This window comes from Mobula birostris, chromosome 8 (genome assembly GCF_030028105.1).
Source record: "Mobula birostris isolate sMobBir1 chromosome 8, sMobBir1.hap1, whole genome shotgun sequence".
Lineage (NCBI taxonomy): Eukaryota > Metazoa > Chordata > Chondrichthyes > Myliobatiformes > Myliobatidae > Mobula > Mobula birostris.
This window is the reverse complement of record NC_092377.1, coordinates 117795952-117817509: the sequence shown is the minus strand read 5'-3', so window position 1 is coordinate 117817509 and position 21558 is coordinate 117795952. Positions and strand designations below refer to the sequence as shown.

At 50.7% G+C, this 21558-nt stretch overlaps 1 protein-coding gene across 2 annotated transcripts; it reads right to left on the bottom strand.

The window, feature by feature from the left end:
• Positions 1 to 323: 323 nt before the first annotated feature.
• Positions 324 to 4118, bottom strand: LOC140201625 (trypsin-like). 2 transcript variants are annotated; one of them, XM_072266013.1, is made up of 6 exons: positions 4079 to 4118; positions 3315 to 3474; positions 2279 to 2529; positions 1208 to 1217; positions 969 to 1098; positions 324 to 473 (listed from the first exon to the last, which is right to left on the bottom strand). In XM_072266013.1, exons 1-6 carry the CDS (start codon positions 4116 to 4118, stop codon positions 324 to 326), a joined length of 741 nt encoding a protein of 246 aa, XP_072122114.1. The 2 variants fall into 2 exon arrangements, with proteins under 2 accessions (XP_072122114.1, XP_072122113.1); XM_072266012.1 differs by lacking the exon at positions 1208 to 1217 and having other exon boundaries at positions 969 to 1105.
• Between the last annotated feature and the right edge of the window lie 17440 nt (positions 4119 to 21558).

Sequence of the window (21558 nt, the reverse complement as noted above, 5' to 3'; positions counted from 1 at the left end):
CACTGAGAGCACCGCGCACAGTTCCAGTCTCCATATCGCTGGGTCGGACCCACACCAGGAGCACCGTGCACAGTTCCAGTCTCCGTATCCCCCTGGGTCAGACCACACTGGGAGCACCGTGCACTGTTCCAGTATCCAGAACCCGATAACACTCTCCCCATAAGTGACATTTGCCGAGCACAGAGACAACCAGTGTACAGGAAGGCCGTGATCCCAGATCGGGGCACGGAGGAGCTCGTCAGAGCCGGGAATAAAGACAGCAGGAGTCTATACAACGATTTTATTGATTTATTACAGAGCCTCCGGAGAGGGAGGTGGGGTCTTTAATTCGCTGCCATCGTTTTCTCAATCCAGGAGACGAAGTTGCAGACGCGAGTGTAGACACCGGGGTAAGACCTCTCGGCGCATCCATAGCCCCAGGAGACCACACCTTGCAGCATCCCGTCACACACCACTGGTCCGCCAGAGTCACCCTGTAGGGAAGGACGGGGACACGGATTCCGTCACCAGCTCTAAGGGACCGAGGCGTAGGACGTTCGGTAGATGTTTCACCGCCTCCCCTAGCAGCTGGACATTCATGAGGGTCAGGCAGTGGGGTGGGTGGGGGGAGCGGCGTTGGTCAATTTGCGAGAGTGTGGAGGGAATTCCATAGCGCAATGATCGGACAGCTGAAGGCATGGTCGCAATGGCGGAGAGAGGGAATTGACGGTGGACAGGTCGAGATCGGAGGAAGGGGAAAATGGATAAGGGGTGCAATTCTTTACAGCTCTCCCCCATCTCCCACCGATAGTGGAGAGGGAAGGGTGCTGGTTGTCGGGGCCGGAGAAGCGCTATAAGCGCCGAGAGAGGAAGTTGATCACAGAGATGGGGAGGGAGGGGGTCTCAGAGACGGGGATGCACTAGGGCCGGAGTGGGTCACAGTGAATGGGGGGAGGGAGTAGGGGTCGGAGTGGCGAGTTTTGCTGTACCTGGCAGGAATCCTTGCCTCCCTCCAGGAATCCGAGGCACATCATGTTGTTGGTGATCATCCCCGGATACGAATCCTCGCAGACCGTCTGGTCGAGGATGGGGGCTTTCAGACACTGTAACTGGTAACCGCTGACGGCTGGGTACGCACAGGCCAGGGTGTGGAGAGGGGTGGGGGGAGAACGTTAGAGCCAGCAACCACTCCCCAGAGCGACGCAACGTCCCTCGGCATGAGAGAGGCTAATCAGCCCCTCTACTCTACCCTATTATCTATTGGGATTGTTGCCGCCTTCAGATCTCACCGTAGGCACCCTCTCCCTTTCCCACGCCACCCCTGAACCCAACGCCACCAATTCCGGTCCCACATCGTCGAATGGTACTGATGGTTCTGGAGGAAGTTCCAGACACCATCTCCCTCCCTCGCTGGATGTGAATCTCTGCCCCTATGCACTCCCGGAACTTTCCAGAAATCTGACTAACCCCACCCCCCCCATCTTTCTCTCTCTCACCCCTCCCTCTCCCCTGTGCACTCTCTCTTCTGCTCTCGCTCTCTCTCTCTCTTTACCTCTCTCCCCGCCCGCCCTCTCTCCTCCCTCCCTTTGCTCTCCCGTCTCTATCTTTCTCCCTCTCTCACACTCTCTCCCCTCGGATCTCTCCCTACCACTATCTGTTCCTACGAGCTTCTCCGCCTCTTCCCTTCTTCCTTGCGGGCTCCCTCACTCCATCTCGCACAATCTCACACTTTCTCTCCCTCTTTCTCTTTATCCACCCTCCTGCCACCTCTGTCTCCCCATACTCTCTTTGCTAACTCTGTTCTCTCCTTCCTTCTCTCCGCTCGGTCCCCATTCCTCCCTCCTCCCTCTATGTCCGCTCCCTCTCACTCCACTTTCGCCTCACTCTCTTTTCTTCTCCTTTACCCACACTCTCAGTTTCTCTCGTTCTCCCCGACTCCGTCTCTCTCCTTCACCCTTCTCCTCCCTGCTCTCCTATCCCCTCACCCCCACCCCCGTTCGCTCCCTTCTCATCCTTTCTCACTTACCTGCAGTCACACTTTGTCTCTCCCTCTCTATTACTCTCCCATCTTCCGACTCTTGCCAGCTCTCTCTCTTTTTAAATCTCTACCTCCTCACTCTCTCCATCTTTTCATTCTCCCTTACCTGCTCTCTTACAGCTGTCATTCCTTCCCCCTCCTCCTCTCCCTGTCCCATCACCCCCTCCCTTTCCCTCCCTCTCCCCACCCCCATAAGCACCTCTCTCCCTCTATGCACTCTTCCTCCGCCCACTTTCCCATCACCCTCTCCCCGATCCTCACCTGGGTCCTTGGTGTTGCCCCAGCCGGAGATGAGACACTCATCGCCTGCCATTGGGCACTGCGTTGGGAGCGAAATAGCGGCCACGTTGCGGTTGAGAGCGGCGGGCCGCGACAGTTTGATCAGCATGATATCGTAGTCCAGGGTGTAGGGGCTGTACTGGGGGTGGCGGAGCACCACCTCTGATTCGATGAACTGCTCCGACCCTTCCGCAACCGTGATGTCGTGTTCACCCAAACGCACCTGGATACGTCTGCGGGGAGGCGGAGGCAGCAGACTAGTCACAACCCTCAGGAAAACGTCGCTGTACACATGTCTCCAGCATATAGGGCCGGAGGGGGTCACAGAGAAGAGAAGGGTGCAAGGGGTAACAGAAACGGCGAGGGGTGTAGGGCTTGGAGAGGGTCAGAGAGGCTGTGAGGGATGTCGAGTCCGGAGAGGGTCAGAGAGACTGTGAGGGGTGTAGGGGCCGGAGAGGGTCAGAGAGACTGTGAGGTGTGTAGGGGACGGAGAGGGTCAGAGAGACTGTGAGGTGTAGGGGCCGGAGAGGGTCAGAGAGACTGTGTGGGTGTAGGGGCCGGAGGGGCCAGAGAGACTGTGAGGGATGTAGGGGCCGGAGAGGGTCAGAGAGACTGTGAGGGATGTAGGGGCCTGAGGGGGTCAGAGAGACGGAGGAGTTTAGGGACCGGAGAGGGTCAGAGAGACTGTGAGGTGTGTAGGGGACGGAGAGGGTCAGAGAGACTGTGAGGGATGTAGGGGCCTGAGAGGGTCAGAGAGACTGTGAGGGATGTAGGAGCCGGAGAGGGTCAGAGAGACTGTAAGGTTGTAGAGACCAGAGGGTGCAACAGAGATGGAGAAGTGTGTATGAACCGGATGGGATCACAGAGACGGGAAGAGGTGCAGCTGCCGGAGAACATCCCAGAGACGGGGAAGAGTGTAGGGCCGAAGGAGGTTACAGAAACTGAGTGAGGGGTGTAGGGGCTGGAAGGGTACGCTCGACTGGGCCTTAACCGTTCCCCTCCCCTTTGCCAGACTTGCCTCTGGTAGCAATGGGCAGCGGACACCACCCAGTTGTCGCTGATGAGCGACCCGCCACACATGTGGTAGCCGACGTTGAGTGAGACGATCCAGGGGGTGGAGTGTTCAGGACACTCGTACCCCCCGACGATCTTGTCGTCGTCGCTGGTGGGAGCGGCGGCTGAGGGGGCAGAGAACATGGTTAGACCGATGTGATGAGTAGAGAAAGTGGAGAGAAAAGGAGAGATAGAAGAGAGGTAGACGTCGAGAGTGTGGCGAATGGAGTAGTCGGTGACATGGGAGGGGTTGGAATAAGGCGAGCAGGTGGCCTGAGAGGAGAAGAGGGAGGGGAAGGGTATTACGGAGGTGGAGATGAGGGGGTAGGGGGAGAGGAAGTAGGAGTGAGGGAGAGGTGACGGAGAGGCAGAGGAGAGGGAGGAGGGAGGGAGGTCAGAAGTAAAGGTGAGGTCAGAAGGAAAGGTGTGATATAAGGAGGGGTAGAGATGGAAACAGGTTGAGAGGGAAAGAGGGGGCTGGGACGAAGGAGAACAGGAGGGGTGAAGGGAGGAGCAGGGAGAGAGGAGGATAGAGGGGAGAGGAGAACGCAGATGGAAGGGGAGCTGAACGGGGTGATGCGAGGGGAGTAAGTAGACGAGACCATGGAGGAATGAAGAGAGAGTGAGCGAGCGAGGAAGGCAGGCGGGCAGCGGGGAGGAGGTAGGTTGCTCCTCGGGGTGAGCGGGAAGGATGAGGCGGGGAGTGATGGCAATCTGCAGATGACCTACCAGCAAAGCCGATGAAGGCGAAGAGCAGGAGCGTTTTCATTGTGACTGATGTCCGGAGACTGAGGCACGGTAGGTGCCGAGGGAGCATTTATACCCGATCAGGGACCCTTATCGGCGGGAGAGCTGCAGCTGTTGAGGGAGCTCGGGGCAGTCACAAGACGTCCCGTCCTTGAGCAGTGGGTGGGGGGGTCACCTGTCAGATTCCCAGCTTCGACCAAACTGGTCAAGAACGAGGAGCAGGGATGAGGGTGAGGGTCGTCACCGGTTGCTGGGAGCATGGATGCGGGCGTGGATCTAATCCAGCAAGGACTCAGACGGTGGGGAGTTGAGGAAGGAAAGTCTCAATAGGGGTGTTGTGTGCCCAGGACTACCCTCCTACTGCATCACCGCACCTCCCACAGCGCTCTCTCCACGCGGAACCGTGACCTCTCCTCGACACAGGGCCGACCCGTGTGAGACCCTCGCTTTCGCACCCTGAATCTCGATTCCCCACCACCCCTGCCCTACCGTTCCTTCGGTCAGCTAGCAATTTTTCCCTTGCAAGACCGGACCTGTGTTGTACCTTCCACCCACTCCCCACCCCCATTCTTTGCTTCTCCCTCTCTTCTCCGTCTCTTGTATATCGGCTCTCCGCTCCGTGTCACCTCTGCCTCCACTCCCTCATTACGGCTGACCCGCGCTCTCCACGGTATACGACGTATCTGACTGTCTCACCGCAACTACATCATCCTCTTCCCTCCTTTCCCATTCCCGACCCGGTCGACCCCCGCCCCTGTCTCTTGTCCCATGCTGCCCGCCGCTGATTGCGTACCCTCGCTTCACCGACACAGCACAGGGCAGGTCTCTGCTTGTCCCCCCTCCCTCCTCCACCCTCACTTGCCCCTTCATCTTTCTTCCCCCTCACCCTCCATCCCCACGGCTGACCCGTTGTCTAATCTCTTCAACACCCCTCCCCCCGACACAGGACGGATTCGCGTGTGTCCTCCTCCTCCACTAACTCTACCTCAGTGTCCCCCTCACCCTACATCCCCCCTTTTGCATCCTCCTTTGTCTTTCCCTTTCCTCGTCGCTTCCCGCTACGCCTCCTATGTCCCCCTCTGGTCCTCCTCACGATTGACTCACGCTCTCTCCCCGCGGTACAGGGCGCGTTTTCCTCCCCACTCCTCACTCCTTTGACCTCTTCCCATTCGTAGTGTTCTCCCACACGCCGCTGCGGACCCGTGCTCAGCGCCTCCGGGTATACCCGCACATGGTGTCTCTGGATTTGAACCCCCCCCCCCCGACCTCTCCACACCCCTCTCGCCTTCTTCCCCTCTTTCGCCACGGCTGACTCGCGTTCTCCCCCGCTATCAAGGTACAAAGGGTAGCTTACTGTCCCCCATCCCCACTATTTTCCTCACTCCCTCCCGACCCCTGTCGTCCCTGCCCATCCTTCCTCACGACTGAGCCGTCACAAGGCGGACACGCTGATGGCACACGACACCACTGTGGAGGAAGGCACGGAGCAGCGGCTGCCCGTGGCCCAGGTCATCCCGCAACCCTTCTACAACCCCCGCAGCCTCGACAACGACATCATGTTGCTGCGGCTTGCCGCCCCGATCATCTTCGACTGCAACGCGCAGCCGGTGCCGCTCTCCAGCAGCTGCCCGAAAGCCAGCCTCCAGTGCCTCGTTTCTGGGTGGGAGATATAATCAGAGGATAAGGGATTGAGGGGGAGAGGGAATACCTATGAAGGGGAGGAGGAGGAAAGATTCTGAGGGAAGGGGCAGGAGGGAGACGGAGGAGGAGAAGGAATCGGTTTTGTTATGGAGATAGGCTGAGCAGGTTGGAACATTATTCCTGGGATTGTAAGAGACTCAGGGATTGGGTGAGCTGGTAAGTGCGTACATCATGAGGGACGTGGATGGTATAAGTTCAAGGTGGGTGGGGAGAGGTTTAATATGAGCTTGCTGAGCTTGTCTTTCACACGGAGTGTGGTCCGTACATGATGGGCTGAAGAATTGTATAACTCTTTGATCTATTACTTTGCTTTGGGGTTTGTTGAAGTAGCCAAGGGTACAGGTGCTGCCCACGGATCTCTGAAAGGGATATCACGGTAGACAGAGTGGTGAGGAACGTGTTTGGCACACGTTATGTTGCAGTGGTACAGGACGAGGCCACACTTGGAGTATTGTGCTCTGTTTTCGTCACCCTGTTATAAGGAAGAATTTATGCACTTGGAAAGAGGCAGAGGAGATTTACAAGGATGTTGTCGAAATCCGATCGATTGAGTTATAGAGAGAGGCTGGACTGGTTGGTACTTGATTCCCTGTAGCATAGGGGACAGCGGTGCAATGTGTTCAGTTTTGGCCAGCATTAAACTGGAAAGAATGCAAAAAAAATTGCGAGATTAGTTTCGAGGGCATGAGTTACCGGGGGAGGTTAAGAAAGCTAGGGCTTTTAGTGCTTGGAGTTCAGAAGACTGAAGAGTGAACTTATCAATGATTATAAAACCATAGGGTGAATGCACACAGCCTTTTCCCCCGAGTTGGGGGAGTCCAAAATTAGAGGGCACAGGTTTAAGGCGAGAGGGGAGAGATTTAAAGGGAACCGCGGAGCAAAGTTTTCACCCAGAGGATCGCCTGTAGATGGAACGACCTGCCAGAGGAAGTGTTGAGCCGAGTACATCAACATTTAGAGGATACTCGGACAGGTAGACGGATATGAAAGCTTTAGAGGGATCTGAACCGAACGTGGGAAATAGGGTGATCTTGGATGGGAACGTTGGTCGGCACCGGCGGGTTGGGCCGAAGAGGCCGGTTTCCGAGCTGTGTGTCTCCCTGACTCGCATCAATACAAGCTGACTCTCGTATCTCATAGATATCTCCCCACTTCTCTCTCTCTCTCTCTCTCTCTCTCTCTCTCACACACACACACACACACACACACACACACACACACACACACACACACACACACATACAGACACACACGCATACACTCACGCACACACACGCACACATTTTCTTCTTCGGTTGTCCATCGAAATCCGATGACGACGTCCACTCCTTTAACGGTGAGATCTTTGATGACTATACAGTCCTATCCTGGACCCACAAGCCCTATTGCAGGTGGGACATGTATATGTGGTAGCGGTGGTAGTGGTGGTAACCATGGCCGCATTTCTCCTGGCTCTATTTTGGTTGTTCTTTCCATCTCCAGAATACGAAACCCGTTCTTACACAGCTGTCGCCAAGTGGTACGGTCAGCAGCAACATCCTCCAGGTCCTCGGGTCTGATCTTGCACTTCCTTAAAGCATTCTTCATCTGATCCTTATTGCGCTGCTTCGGCCCTCCAGCTGAGCATCGACCATGATGTAGCTGGCCGTATATCACTCTGCGGGGTAGCCGACATGGAGGCATCCTTATCACGTGCCCCAGCCTCTGCAGCTGACGCTGGGTGATCATGGCGTCACTACTTCTGCAGTTGGTCTTTACAAGTATTTCAGTGTGAGGGACCCGCTCACGCCGGGTAATTCCCAGGATGCTCTGGAGGCAGCTTATGTGGAAGCACTCCAAGGACTTGATGTGACGGCTGTAGGTTACCCAAACTTCACAGCTATAAAGGAGGGTGGTACCACTTCTGTCTTGGTGTTATTGACAGTCAGCCCTATCCTGCTGTACGCTCTCACCGCCACAGCAAGGACAGTCTGAAGATCATCCGGACTATGGGCCACAAGAGCATATTCGTCTGCATACTGCAGCTCCAGGACCCGCTCTCTACGGAGTTTGGTAGTTGCGTAGAACTTCCTGATGTCAAAGAGGTTGCCATCTAATCTGACGTCCACTGGCACACCGCTGCTGTCTTCAGTCTCGTTGTGGAGAAGCTTGGTAACACACACGAGGAAGATATTAAAGAGCACTGGCTCTAGCACACACCCCTGCCTCACCCCTGTGTGTACAAGGAAGGGCTCGGACTCTTGTCCTCCTGTGGTCACCTCTCCAAACCTGAGGAGGACATTCCATAAGAGTTCTCTTTGCACAGTGTCGAAAGTTTTGGAGAGGTCGACAAAGGCCGTTAGCAGGTCGTGATGTTGCTCCTGGCATTTTTCCTGAAGCTGCCAGGCTGTGAAGATCATGTCGATCGTGCTCCTGTTCTTCCTAAATCCACACTGCGATTCAGGCAGCATTGACTCGGTGATATTGCTGATGAGTCTCTGAAGCATCACCTTAGCCAGGATCTCTCTAGCAACAGAAAGCGGTGATGTGCCCCTACTATTGCCGCAGATGGCCTTGACATTATAAATGGCAATGGTGTTGGCATTTCTCCATTGCTGTGGGATGTTCTCATCAGTCCAGGCCTTGGTGATGTACTGGTAGAGGGTGTGCGTACACATGTACCCCCCGTTCTTCAGTAACTCAGCAGGGATATTGTCAGTGCCAGGGGATTTGTTGTTCTTAAGGGAATGGACAGCTGATAGGACCTCCTGGAAGGTTGGTGGTAAACTGAGGTCTTGGATAGGAGGAAATTCAGGCAGTTTCTCCAGGATAGTGGCGTCTGCGTCAGAGTCCTGATCAAGCAGAGTGTTAAAATGCTCAGCCCACCTCAGCAGAATGGTATTCTGATTCTTCAGAAGTGTTAGGCCATCTGCTGTTTTCAGGGGAGTAACGCATCGATTTATTGGGCCGTAGATGGTTTTGACAGCATTGTAAAAATTATGCAAGTCATTATTATCGGTAAAGGACTGGATTACATATGGCTTTTCAGTCCACCACTCATTTTGCATGATCCGTATTGCCTTTTGCACTTTCCTCCGAGCTGCCTGCCAATGCTGCCTGATGCTGGTGGAAGAAGGGTTGTCTAAAGCAGCCCGGTATGCTTTGTGCATGTCCTTAAGCAAGTTGTGGATGGTGTCTGAGTTATCATCAAACCAGTCTTGGTGGTTCCTGCTCTTATGACCGATGGATTGGGCTGCTGCCTCAGAGAGCTCAGAGCTGATATCGGTCCACTGTTGTTCCACGGTATTTTCTGACCTCAGACAAGGTTCCAACTCCCTTAGTTTCTCAGCTAGGATGCGTCGAAACTCACTTCTTGTTTCTGTGTTTCTCAGGCGGTTGCAATTTAGCCGCTCTTTATTGGGTTTTTGCAGCCGCAAGCGGGGACGCACTTTCATATGGAGCTTGGACACAATCATACGGTTGTCAGTCCAGCACTCTGCACCTCTCATGGTATGGGTGATGAGAACATCCTTGATGTCACTCCGTCTCACAATGATGAAGTCGATCATGTGCCAATGTTTAGAGCGAGGGTATAACCACGAGGTCTTAATATTTTGCCTTCTGCTGGAAGATGGTGTTCGTTATGGTAAGGTTATGCTCAGAGCAAAGAGTAAGTAGCTTCATGCCATTTGGATTCACCTTTCCAATACCATGCCCACCTAGCACTCCACTCCATATCTTGTTGTTCTGTCCCACCCTAGCGATGAAGTCCCCAAACAAAAGGATCTTATCCAATGTCTGATAAAAGCCTTCCTTGGCCTCATTCTCAGATGGCAAAGTTGGTGCATAGGCACTGAGAAGCATGGCATAACGTTTCTTTGCCAGGAGGATGCACACGGTCATTAGTCTTTCACTAATGCCAGCAGGTTTTTCTGTGAAACTTGGTAGAAATGTGTTCTTGATGGCCAATCCTACTCCGTAGAGATGTTGTCCACCTGGGAGGAAATCTTTCCAGAAAAAGGTGTAACCCATCCCTTCCTCTGTTAAAGAGCTTCATCCAGGAGCCTGGGCAGCAATGTCGATGTTGTAGTGCCTTAGCTCAGCAGCGATCAAGGCTGTTCTCCGGTGAGGTCTGTCAGAGAGGCCAAACGAGTCCAGGAGAGTCCTTACATTCCATGTTGCCAGCTTTAGGTTGTATTGTTTCTTATTTCCACTGCAGTACCCACTCCATTCGTACCTGCTCCTGCTGCCAGACGCCCCATCGCCGTCAGACTTCAACCATATGTAAGGTCCAGGTATTGTTCACCACGAACAGAGGTGGAGACCTGCGCAAGGAAGATTTTGAAGTGCCACAGGGGGTGCGCCATCCCCAGTAGCACTATCTTCACCATGATGAGGTAAATCCCGGTGGCAAGGGTGATCCCAGGAAAACCGGTCCCTCACCTTGGCTGCAGGAGGCTGCCGCGTCCTCGGTCTGTTAAGGACCGCCTATTGCGCATTGCTTTTCTGCCAGGGTGTGCTTCCTTAGCCTTGTCTCAACAGACTTAGCACAAGGCAGCGAGGCTATTTGTCCATAGATGGGACAGTGATTGACGGGCGCCAAGGCGTGTCCACAAGGTGGTGGGCCTGCACGCCACGTCTGGGGCCCACCACTGCTCCGAGATCCCCTGTAGTTTAACCTGGGACCGTAAGATACCCAGTTGCCATGTGTGGCTCCGAGGAGGCACTGCAGGAGTCTTGGTGGTGGAGAGGCTCTGTACCGGCAGGAGGAGGCTTACACACTCGGCTCCTCTCTTCACCCTCTATTAAGAAGGCTAGCCAGTGGCAGTAGCTGTGAGCCGAGAGTAGCAAGCAGAGAGCACTGCGCGGCATACAGCATGCAGCATGCACTAACTACAGGCACTACTACTCTACTGTACTAGACGCTTCACACACACCCTGTGAGCAAATACTCCCTCCCACACAGGCACACATACACACACTCACTCGCACACACAAGCACACTCACACACACCCACGCATCTATACACACACACACACACACACACACACACACACACACACGCAAACGGGATCCACGGTGGGGTAACTAAAGTCTGAAGAAGAATGTGCTTAGGGGTGAGGGACTTTGGGTGAGACCCACCATCTCGATGGACTAACTGAGGGAATGATCTGTCTGGCTGGCACTCAAACAGAAGTGTTTCACTCTATCTCGGAGCACTTGGTTGCAGACCACCCAGGTAGCCTGAGTTTGCCCTCGCCCTGTCAGTGTGCGGGAAGGCATTAGCAAGCAGGGCGTTAGAATCCGATTGGTTCTGGGACCAAGAGCAAACAGAGAGCGTAAGGGGAAGAGTTAAGGACAGAATCAGAATCAGGTTTATTATCACCGGCATGTGACGTGATATTTGTTACCTTAGCAGCAGCAGTTCAATGCAACTTTTAACATAGAAAAGAAAAAATAATAATAAATAAGTAAATCAATTACAGCATACATATATGGAATAGATTGAAAAGATGTGCAAAAAAACAGAAATACTGTATATTAAAAAAGGTGAGGTTGTCCCATGGGTTCAATGTCCATTTAGGAATCGAATGGCAGAGGCGAAGAAGCTGTTCCTGAATCGCTGAGTGTGTGCCTTCAGGTTTCTGTACCTCCTACCTGATGGTAACAGTGAGAACAGGGCATGCCCTGTGTGCTGGGTGTCCTTAACGATGGACGCTGCCTTTCTGAGACACAGCTCATTGAAGCTGTTCTGGGTATTTTGTAGGCTAGTACCCAAGATGGAGCTGACTAGATTTACAACCTTCTGCAGCTTCTTTTGGTCCAGTGCAGTAGCCATTCCCACCCCCCAGACCGGACAGTGATGCAGCCATTCAGAATGTTCTCCACGGGACATCTATAGAAGTTTTAGAGTGTATTTGTTCACATGCCAAATCTCTTCAACACCTAATGAAGTGTAGCCGCTGTCTTGCTTTCTTTATAACTACATTGTTACGTTGGGACCAGGTTAGATCTTCAAAGATTTTGACACCCAGGAACTTGAAACTGCTCACTGTCTCCATTTCTGATCCTCCTATTAGGATTGGTATGTGTTCTTTCGTCTTACGTTTCCTGAAGTCCACAATCAGTTCTTTCATCTTACTGATGTTGAATGCCAGGTTGTTGCTGTGGCATCACTCCAGTAGTTGGCATATCTCACTCCCGTACGCCCTCTCGTCACCACCTGGGACTCTACCAACAATGGGTGTAAAATCAGCAAATTTAGAGACGGTACTTGAGCTATGCCTAGTCAGACAGTCATGAATATAGAAAGAGTAGAGCAGTGGGCTAAGCACATACCACTGAGGTGCACCAGTGTTGATTATCAGCGAGGAGGAGATGTTATCACCAATCCGCAAAGATTGTGGTCTTCTGGTTAGGAAATCGAGGATCCAATTGCAGAGGGAAATACAGAGCAAACACGAGGAAATCTGTAGACGCCCAGTCTGAGGTAGATTGCCAAATGATACCAGTTGCTAGCATGTAGCTAATTTCTTTTTCAACCCCTTTGATTTTCTCGAAGTTCATTCTGTAAGGATGCTATTTAATGGGCTAGGCTGAATTGACAACGATGTCATGCACTGCTGCTGTGCATCGTCTTGGAATGTCAGGAAACAAATATTTATGCTTGTTAATTAATTCTTTCAATTGTTTTCTCTGTGCAGGCTCCAGATGACGGACTCCAGTTAGCCTAACGTCGATGGTGGGGAAAATGCTAGAGTCAGTTATCAAAGATGTGATAACAGCACATTTGGAAAGCAGTGAAATCATCGGACAATGTCAGCATGGATTTGTGGAAGGAAACTCATGTCTGACGAATCTCATAGAATTTTTTGAGGATGTAGCTTGTAGGGTGGATAAGGGAGAACCAGTGGATGTGGTATATTTGGATTTTCAAAAAGCTTTTGACAAGGTCCCACACAGGAGATTAGTGTGCAAACTTAAAGCACACGGTATTGGGGGTATCGTATTGATGTGGATAGAGAATTGGTTGGCAGACAGGAAGGAAAGAGTGGGAATAAACGGGACCTTTTCAGAATGGCAGGCAGTGACTAGTGGGGTACCGCAAGGCTCAGTGCTGGGACCCCAGTTGTTTACAATATAAATGACTTGGACAAGGGAATTAAATGCAGCATCTCCAAGTTTGCAGACGACACGAAGCTGGGCGGCAGTGTTAGCTGTGAGGAGGATGCTAAGAGGATTCAGGGTGACTAGGATAGGTTAGGTGAGTGGGCAAATTCATGGCAGATGCAATTTAATGTGGATAAATGTGAGGTTATCCTCTTTGGTGGCAAAAACAGGAAAACAGATTATTACCTGAATTGTTGCTGATTAGGAAAAAGGGAGATGCAACGAGACCTGACTGTCACTATACACCAGTCATTGAAAGTGAGCATGCAGGTACAGCAGGCGGTGAAGAAGGCGAATGGTATGCTGGCATTCATAGCAAGAGGATTCGAGTACAGGAGCAGGGAGGTACTACTGCAGTTGTACAAGGCTTTGGTGAGACCACACCTGGGGTATTGTGTGCAGTTTTGGTCCCCTAATCTGAGGAAAGACATTCTTGCTATAGAGGGAGTACAAAGAAGGTTCACCAGATTAATTCCTGGAATGGCAGGACTTTCATATGATGAAAGACTGGATCGACTAGGCTTATACTCTCTGCAATTTAGAAGATTGAGGGGGGATCTTATTGAAACGTATAAAAACCTAAAGGGATTGGACAGGCTAGATGCAGGAAGATTGTTCCCGATGTTGGGGAAGTCCAGAACGAGGGGTCAAAGTTTGCGGATAAAGGGGAAGCCTTTTAGGACCCAGATGAGGAAAAACTTCTTCACACAGAGGGTGGTGAATCTGTGGAATTCTCTGCCACAGGAAACAGTTGAGGCCAGTTCATTGGCTATATTTAAGAGGGAGTTAGATATGGCGCTTCTGGCTAAAGGGATCAGGGGGTATGAAGAGAAGAGAGGTGTAGGGTTCTGAGTTGGATGATCAGCCATGATCATACTGAATGACGGTGCCGTCTCGAAGGGCCGAATGGCCTACTCCTGCACCTATTTTCTATGTTTCTATCAGCAAGGTCTCAAAATAGTGGAATTCTCAAGTCTTGTTGATACGATATTCAGTTTGTTAAAATGATCTTACACCTCATTATCAAATTCCACAGCCCCATTTGTTTTCATAACAGTACTTATTGGTCCCGTCTCAGAGTAATGAGGCTTCAGCATGTTTACATGTACTAATTGGGTCGCCTTCCTTCTATCGGGAGTTTCAATAACATAATTCAAAGAATCAATTTTCTTAATTATATGGTATGGTCCATGAAATTGTGCTGGGAGGGTGGTTTGGTCACAAGGGGAACAGCACCAGCACTTTATCTCCAACCTCAAACACCTGCTCCCCCCATCTCTTATCAAACCAATGCTTCATTTTAATTTAGGAGTTTTGCAGATTCTTCTTGGCAAGGTCACAAGCCTTGTTAAGCCTTTCCCGGAATTTCAAAACATAATCTAACACACTGACACACACCTTTGGGTTAGACCATTGCTCTCTGAGCAAGGACAGAGGTCCTTTGGGCCTATGGCCAAAAATGAGCTCAAACCAGCTAAACCCCAGGGACTCTTGAATGGTATCTCTCACAGCAAAAAGTAATAAATATATCCCTTCATCCCACTCCCTGTCATTCTCATAACAGTAGGTTTTAATCATAGTCTTTAAGGTGAAATGGATCCACCCCAAACCCCCTTGAGACTCCAATGGTAGGCAGATAACACAATTTGTTTAGCCTCCAGCTCCAAAAGTACTTGATGGAAAGTTCTTGAAGTAAAGTTACTACCCTGGTCAGATTGAATTTCTTTAGGTAGACCTACCAGTGCGAAAAACTTGCTGAGTGCCTTTACCACAGTCTTGGCCTGGATGTTTCTGAGAGGCACGGCTCAGGGAACCTAGATGCAGTGCACATAATTGTTAACAAGTACTGATGACAATGGGCCTACACAGTCCATTATGACCCTGGAAAATGGTTCACCAAATGCAGGTATCGGCCTAAGTGGTGCTTTTGGGATGGCGTAATTAGGTTTTCCCACCACCTGGCACGTATGACACCCTCTACAGTAATTGACAATATCTTTCCTCAAGTTAGGCCAAAAGAATTCCCTCATAATCCTGTACACTGTCTTCTTTACTCCAAAATGTCCACCTAAAGGCATCTTCTGGGCCAGGTTTAAGATTTCAGCCCTGTAAACCTTTGGATCTACCAACTGGTGGCCAATAGCCCAATCCTCACTAGCAGGCACCGTAGTGGGTCTGCACTTCCTCATCAACACTCGATCATTAAGGTAATATCACACTGTCTCTTTCTGAATTTCATCCTCAGAGAGAGCTGTCTCTTTTAAAGCCACAATTTCAGAATCTTTATTCTGTTCCTCTATAAATTCCTTCCTCGATAAGAACAGGTCTTTCTCTTCCTCCTTGCTCTCCTCAGCCTTACAACCCTCTAAGTCCTGTTGGTATAGGGATGGTAGGAAAGTCTCAGATAAATCAACATTAGCATCAGCGGCGTTTTCCGACATGCTTCGTGTCACTGCGCAGGCGGGGTACACATCAGCAGCTATGGGCGGGTCCTCGACAGCAGCAGGCTGACTTGTGAGCTTAACTGCTGGATAAGCATCCCCACCTGCAAGGTCGTTACCGAGTAAGACATCAACATTGTCTATCAGTAGTTCAGATCGCACCCCTATTGTGACTGATCTGAATACCAAGTCGCATTCCAAAATTATCTTATACAAAGGCACGGCCTCAGTTCCCTTTCCAAAGCCTTTGATAATATTCACTTCACCAGTCTCCGTCTCAGTACCAAATTTCAAAACACTCTTTAATATTAATGACTGAAAAGCCCCAGTATCTCGCCAGATTCTCACAGGAACCGGGGTTGACCCCTCCTTCACAGATACAAACCCATTTGAAATAAATCTCTCGAGTCCCTCTTGAACTCGGTCAGACCCCTCCTTCTTCAGCGTTGTTTTAACCGTCTGAATGCAGGCATTTGGGGTTTTCTCTTTCTCTTTTCCTTTTTCCCTTTTCATAGCAAAACAATTGGACGCCACATGACCAGGTTTCCCACAAAAGTAGCACTTTAAAACTGGGAAATTTCCCCCCCCCCCACCCCCCAACTGCTTTCCTTCCTCCTTACTTCTGTCACTACTGCCCAGTTTACTCTTTGGTTTAGCCGGTGGATTATCTCTATTACCATTTTGGTAACTCCTGTTCAGAATATACCTAACCCTATGTTAAGGCATACTCGTCTGCTAATTAAGCATACTCTGATAGTGTCGCTGCCTCTCTCTCTCATCTAAGCACGTCCTTATACCATCAGGGACGCAACCTTTAAACTGTTCAATCAATATCAACTCTTTCAGGTTGTCAATATCCTCACTTGCCCCTTTCGAGGTACACCAGTGATCTGCATCTCACGGGCAAACTCTAAATACGCGCGGTCCAAAGGCTTCCTCAAATTTCGGAACCTTTGCCTGTATGCCTCCGGGACCAACTCGTAAACTGTAAGTATATCACCTTTCACTACATTATAATCATGCAACAGACAACGCTGAATACACTCGTTGGACGTTCCCCTTAATCACACTTTGTAACAAAACAACCCACTGATCTCTCGGCCAGTTCCGATTTATGGCTACTTTTTCAAAATGTAGGACATACCTATCGACTTCTGTTTCCTCAAATGAAGGTACCAACTCAATTTCGTGACTAACATTAAATGTTGCAACCAGCTCCCTACTACGGCTTGGTACTGGAACTCCTTGCCGCACCAACTTCCTCTCAAACTCTCTCTGTTTGTCTGCCTCTCTAGCCTCATGGATCCTCTGCTTTTCTGCGTCATCAGCCTCGAGCTGTTTTAATCGCAATTTCAAATGCAACTAAACCTCAGCCTCAGTAAGTACCTTACCTTCAGCGAATAACTCTAACGCCTCCTCGTCAAAATTTCCCTTAGCTATATAATGCTGGGCTATTATCATCTGCATCTGAGCTGTCCTCATTTTAGTGGTCACGCTTAGTCTTAACTTTTGAGCAATTGCCAACAGCGCATTCCTCGTAGCATCATCCAACGCTTCAGGGGTTGGTTCCCACAGAAACCTCTCAGCACTAATGTCCATTTCTACTGTTTTTCCACACAACTAAATCAAAAGGGATTTTCCTCAATTAATTCAAACAAGCCCCCACACAATTTTTAGAATGGCTCCCACCAATTTGTTGGTAACCCGGACGAGCCCCCAATTTTGTCACGTACACCATGCCGGGTTTGGAGTCCAGTGTTGCTATTAACTAATGGTATTTATTAGTAACTACTCAATACAGTAATATAAAATCAGATATATAAAACAGGTTAGCAATGATTAGATATGTATAAGTGTGGAAATATATAAAAACCAAGCTTCTTCGAGACTAGGGGTAAATAGATAGTCTTACGATGACGAGTCAAGATCAGTTCAGTGTGTGGTATGGAGTTGCGTGGTGATAGAGAGAGAGAGGGGTTTGAGTCTTCAGGTGAGTTGACGCCGTCAACCTTCCCGTTGTCATCCAAAATCTCTTAGTAGTCACCTGTGCCCATACCTAAGGGGACTGTTCTTCTGTGGTGGAATTGTCAACGCAGTCGAGGGTCGGACACACCATTAACTCCCCACTGGTCGCACCCTTTTCACACTGCGAGAGTCACTGATCGATCCGCCTGATCGATCCTCCAAAACTCACCTTTTCTGTGGGCACAACAAAGCTCATTCAGTGTCCAAAATCATGTGTCTGTCAGTCTATCAGCTGATCTTCTCCTTATCTCAGCGTGCTGAACACCTGCTGTCCATCAAGTAGCTCCTCCCTTCTCTCTCTGTAAGAACATAGAAGCTGCCTGTGTCCTTGCAAAGTGTAAACATGCTGCAGAGAAACCATAATACCATCTCAAAGCAATCTCGCCCCTCTCTCTCCCCCTCTCTCTCTCTTAATAACAAGGTGTCTAGTGTTGAACAACTCTCTCTCTCTCTCTTTTCAAAAGCACAGTTCATAGGGGTAATTCAGGACCCCGTCACACCAATCAACTTTCCAGCTCTTAGCTCCATCCCTCCCCCTCCTGTCTTCTCCTATCATTTAGGATCTCCCCTTCCCCCTCCCACTTACAAATCTCTTACTATCTCTCCTTTCAGTTAGTCCTAACGAAGGGTCTCGGCCCGAAACGTCGACTGTACCTCTTACTGGCTGCCTGGCCTGCTTCGTCCCCAGCAGTTTGTGGGAGGTACAGAGGCCCAGGTTCTGTAACATCTCAATCAGGATTGTGGGAATGATGATATTAAATGCTGAGCTATAGTCGATGAACAGCATCCTGAAAGGGGTGTTTGTGTTGTCCAGGTGGTCTGAAGCCATGTGGAGAGCCATTGAGATTGCGTCTGCTGTTGACATATTGTGGCGATAGGCAAATTACAATGGGTTCGGGTCCTTGCTGAGGCAGGATTTCAGTCTAGTCATGACCAACCTTCAAAGCATTTCATCGAACCTTTCAAAGTCATAGAACAGGACAGCACAGAAACAGGCCCCTCGGCCCATCTACTCGAAACTGAATCATTTTGCTGCCAAGTTCCATCGACCTGTACCCAGACCATTGCTCTCCATGCGCCTCCCGTCCATGTACCTATCCGAATTTCTGTTAAATATTGAAATCGAACCTGCATCTACCACTTGCTCTGGCAGCTCGTTCTACTCTAACCCCTGTCTTGAGAGAAGCTATTCCCCTCGTGTTCCGCTTAAATATTTCAGCCTTAACCGATGACCTCTAGTTGTAGTCCTACTCAACCTCAGTGGGAAAAGCCGCTTGTATTTACCATACCAATACTCCTCATAATTTTGTATACCTCTATCAAAATTTCCATCATTCTCTGACGCTCCAGGGAATAAAGTCCGAATGTATTCAAACTTCCACTAAAATTCAGACGCTCACGTCCCGGCAACACAAATATGATTTCGCTCTGCACTCTTTCAATCTTATTGACAGTGACGATCGGTGACCCATGGATATGATGCCCTATTCTCGTCTACTAGCTGCTGTAGACCAGACAGCAACAGACCAGAGCATTAGAGATTCTGCAGATACCGAAATTATTGAGGAAAACGAACAAATTCAGCAACTCAGCAGACGGGGAGCATCTTCATCTCCTTGATCAAAAATGTGATCGCGTCGAATTAAAGTCCTCGCCTCCCACTCCGAAGTTTCTGTAAGGAGTCTTACAGCATTTCGGACCGTGACCCTTCATCAGGACTGGAGAGAACGAGAGCAGGACCCAGAATGAGAAAGTGGGTGAGGGGAAACTGGCAGGTGATAGGTGATAGGTGAGACTAGGTGAGGTGCAAAAGATACAGGACTAAGGAAGAAAGAATCTGATAGAAACATAAAAAACTTACAGCACAATACAGGCCCTTCGGCCCACAAAGCTGTGCCGAACATGTCCCTACCTTAGAAATTACTAGAATTTCCCATAGCGCTCTATTTTTCTAAGCTCCATGTACCTATCCAAAAGTTTCTTAAAAGACCCTCTCCTACCCGCCATTCCACACACTCACCACTCTTTGAGTAAAAAAACTTACACATGACATCTCCTCTGTACCTTCTCCAAAGCGCCCTAAATCTGCATCCTCTTGTGATAGGAGAGAGAGCCAGGAAAGTTTACAGATCGTCCAGTTGTATGTTTGGGTCGAACGTCAGATATAGACGAAGCTGTTCTCGTTCCTGCCATTATATTCCTGATCCTGATCTCTTTCCTCAGCCCCAATCCCCTTCACTCATCCAAATCTTGCGAGTCCCTCCTTATTAATTGATCTCAATCGGATATTTTGAGTAGAATTAATTCCGCAGGTCTAAAGAGAGAGAGAAAAGCGGTGGCTTGGGACAGTAATCTTTCAGAATTCTGGCGAGGACTCCTGACCCGACCTGATGACCCTGTGTCCCCATTCTCAGACGCTGCCCCACCTGCTGCGTGTTTCCAGTGTAGCGTCTCCATTTCAGACAAGAACAGGACAGTGTTTCCCAACTGTGGTCTCACGGCGTTTGGTAGGTGTTCTACGGCATTTCTTTCAAACTACAACGGAATCACACAAGCAGCCCGTTTGACCTTTTGCGTTCCTGCTGACCCACCAACACCAATCACCAGCACTCGGCCCACCCCTCTCTATGCCTCGGATATTCCATTGCTTGTCCGGATGCTGAGTTTGTTAAGAGTCCCTCTCACCAACCAACCTCCTCAGGCAGTGCGATCTAGACCCCACCCCGAGATGAACATATGTCATAGTCCGGTCCATGATGTCCGTATTCCGGTTCACGGTCCGGTCCATCAACCCTCGCTCCAGGTTTTCCTATCTACCCTGTTTCTGTTCTTGTTGAGCTAATTGAAGCAGCTGATGCTCGTTGGGGCTGGCTGCATAAATACTTTCAGAGACCCAGGTGTGGCTGCTGTATCGTTCTTGTTCTACTCCTTGTATCCCTTCCCCTGCCTTCTGTTTCCTCTCCTGAAGCCCTGCCTTGTCTTGCCGGTAACTCTCGCTTCGCCTGAAGTTCTGTCTCGCCTTGCTTTGCCAGTAGCCCTGCCTTGTCTTGCTGTCTGGTCCTGCAGCCACCCAGTACCTAGCCCCCTTCCTGTCCGTTGCCTCCGCCCAGGTAAGCCAGGCCGTCTTGCCGTTACCTGGGGTTGGCTCTGTCCCTTCCTGTCCCTTGCCTCTGTCGGGTGGTTATCCGTGCCCTGCCCAGGAGAAACGCGCCCTGCTCAGGAGTACCGCGCCCTGCCCAGGTGAACCGCGCCTTGCCCAGGAGGAGCCAAGCCTCACCTCAAGTCTCAAGTCTCCTGCCTCCTGCCAAGCCTCACCTCAAGTCTCCTGCCTCCAGCCTCCAGCCTCACCTCGCCTCAAGCCTGAAGACTCCAGCCTCCTGCCTAGCCTCAAGCCTGAAGAATCCAGCCTCTAGCCTCTAGCCTCTTGCCAAGCCAAGCCAAGTCTCTAGCCTCTAGCTTCAAGCCTGAAGACTCCAGCCTCCTGCCTCCTGCCAATCCTTGCCTCTAATCTCGAGCCTCAAGACTGAAGACTCCAGCCTCGTCCTGCCTGCCTGCCAAGTCTCGTCCTTGCCTAGTTCTGAGGTCCGAGCCAGAGGCAAGACCCAGGTACTGGGTTGTTGTCCAGTCTCTGGCTCGGAGTCAAAGCCCGGGCTCCTAGCTCTCTTTTTCAGTCCTGTTCCAGGTTCCTAGTTTTCCTGTCCTTGTCCTTGCCATCGCCCTGTATCCTAGTCCTGTCCCTAGTACTTCAGTGTTTGTGTCTTGCACTTGGGTCCGTTTCTAGCCACCCCCGCCTTATGACGAAATATTCACATCCCCCAACTAAATCTCTGACCAAATATCAAAACCCTTATGACTCAGCAACCTTTGCGACTGGGAAAGTTTCGGAATATCTACCCTACAGTGCACAATTCTAGACTCCATATCCCTGGGTCAGACCCACATCGGGGGCACCGTGCACATTTCCAGTCTCCGTGTCCCTGGGTCAGACCCACACAGGAAACACCGTCCACAGTTCCACTCTCCGTATCCCTGGGTCAGACCCACACCGGGAGCACCGTACACAGTTCCAGTCTCCTTGTCCCTGGGTCAGACCCACACCGGAAACACCGTGCACAATTCCAGTCTCCGTATCCCTGGGTCAGACC

What these genes read in the sequence shown, in the direction of transcription:
- LOC140201625 (XM_072266013.1), bottom strand. Translation starts at nt 4,118, where the DNA reads ATGAAAACGCTCCTGCTCTTCGCCTTCATCGGCTTTGCTG. An exon ending in CGCCTTCATCGGCTTTGCTG is followed by an intron (nt 3,475 to 4,078) that starts GTAGGTCATCTG and finishes CTGCCCCCTCAG; the next exon opens with CCGCCGCTCCCACCAGCGAC. An exon ending in GCTGCCCATTGCTACCAGAG is followed by an intron (nt 2,530 to 3,314) that starts GCAAGTCTGGCA and finishes GCCTCCCCGCAG; the next exon opens with ACGTATCCAGGTGCGTTTGG.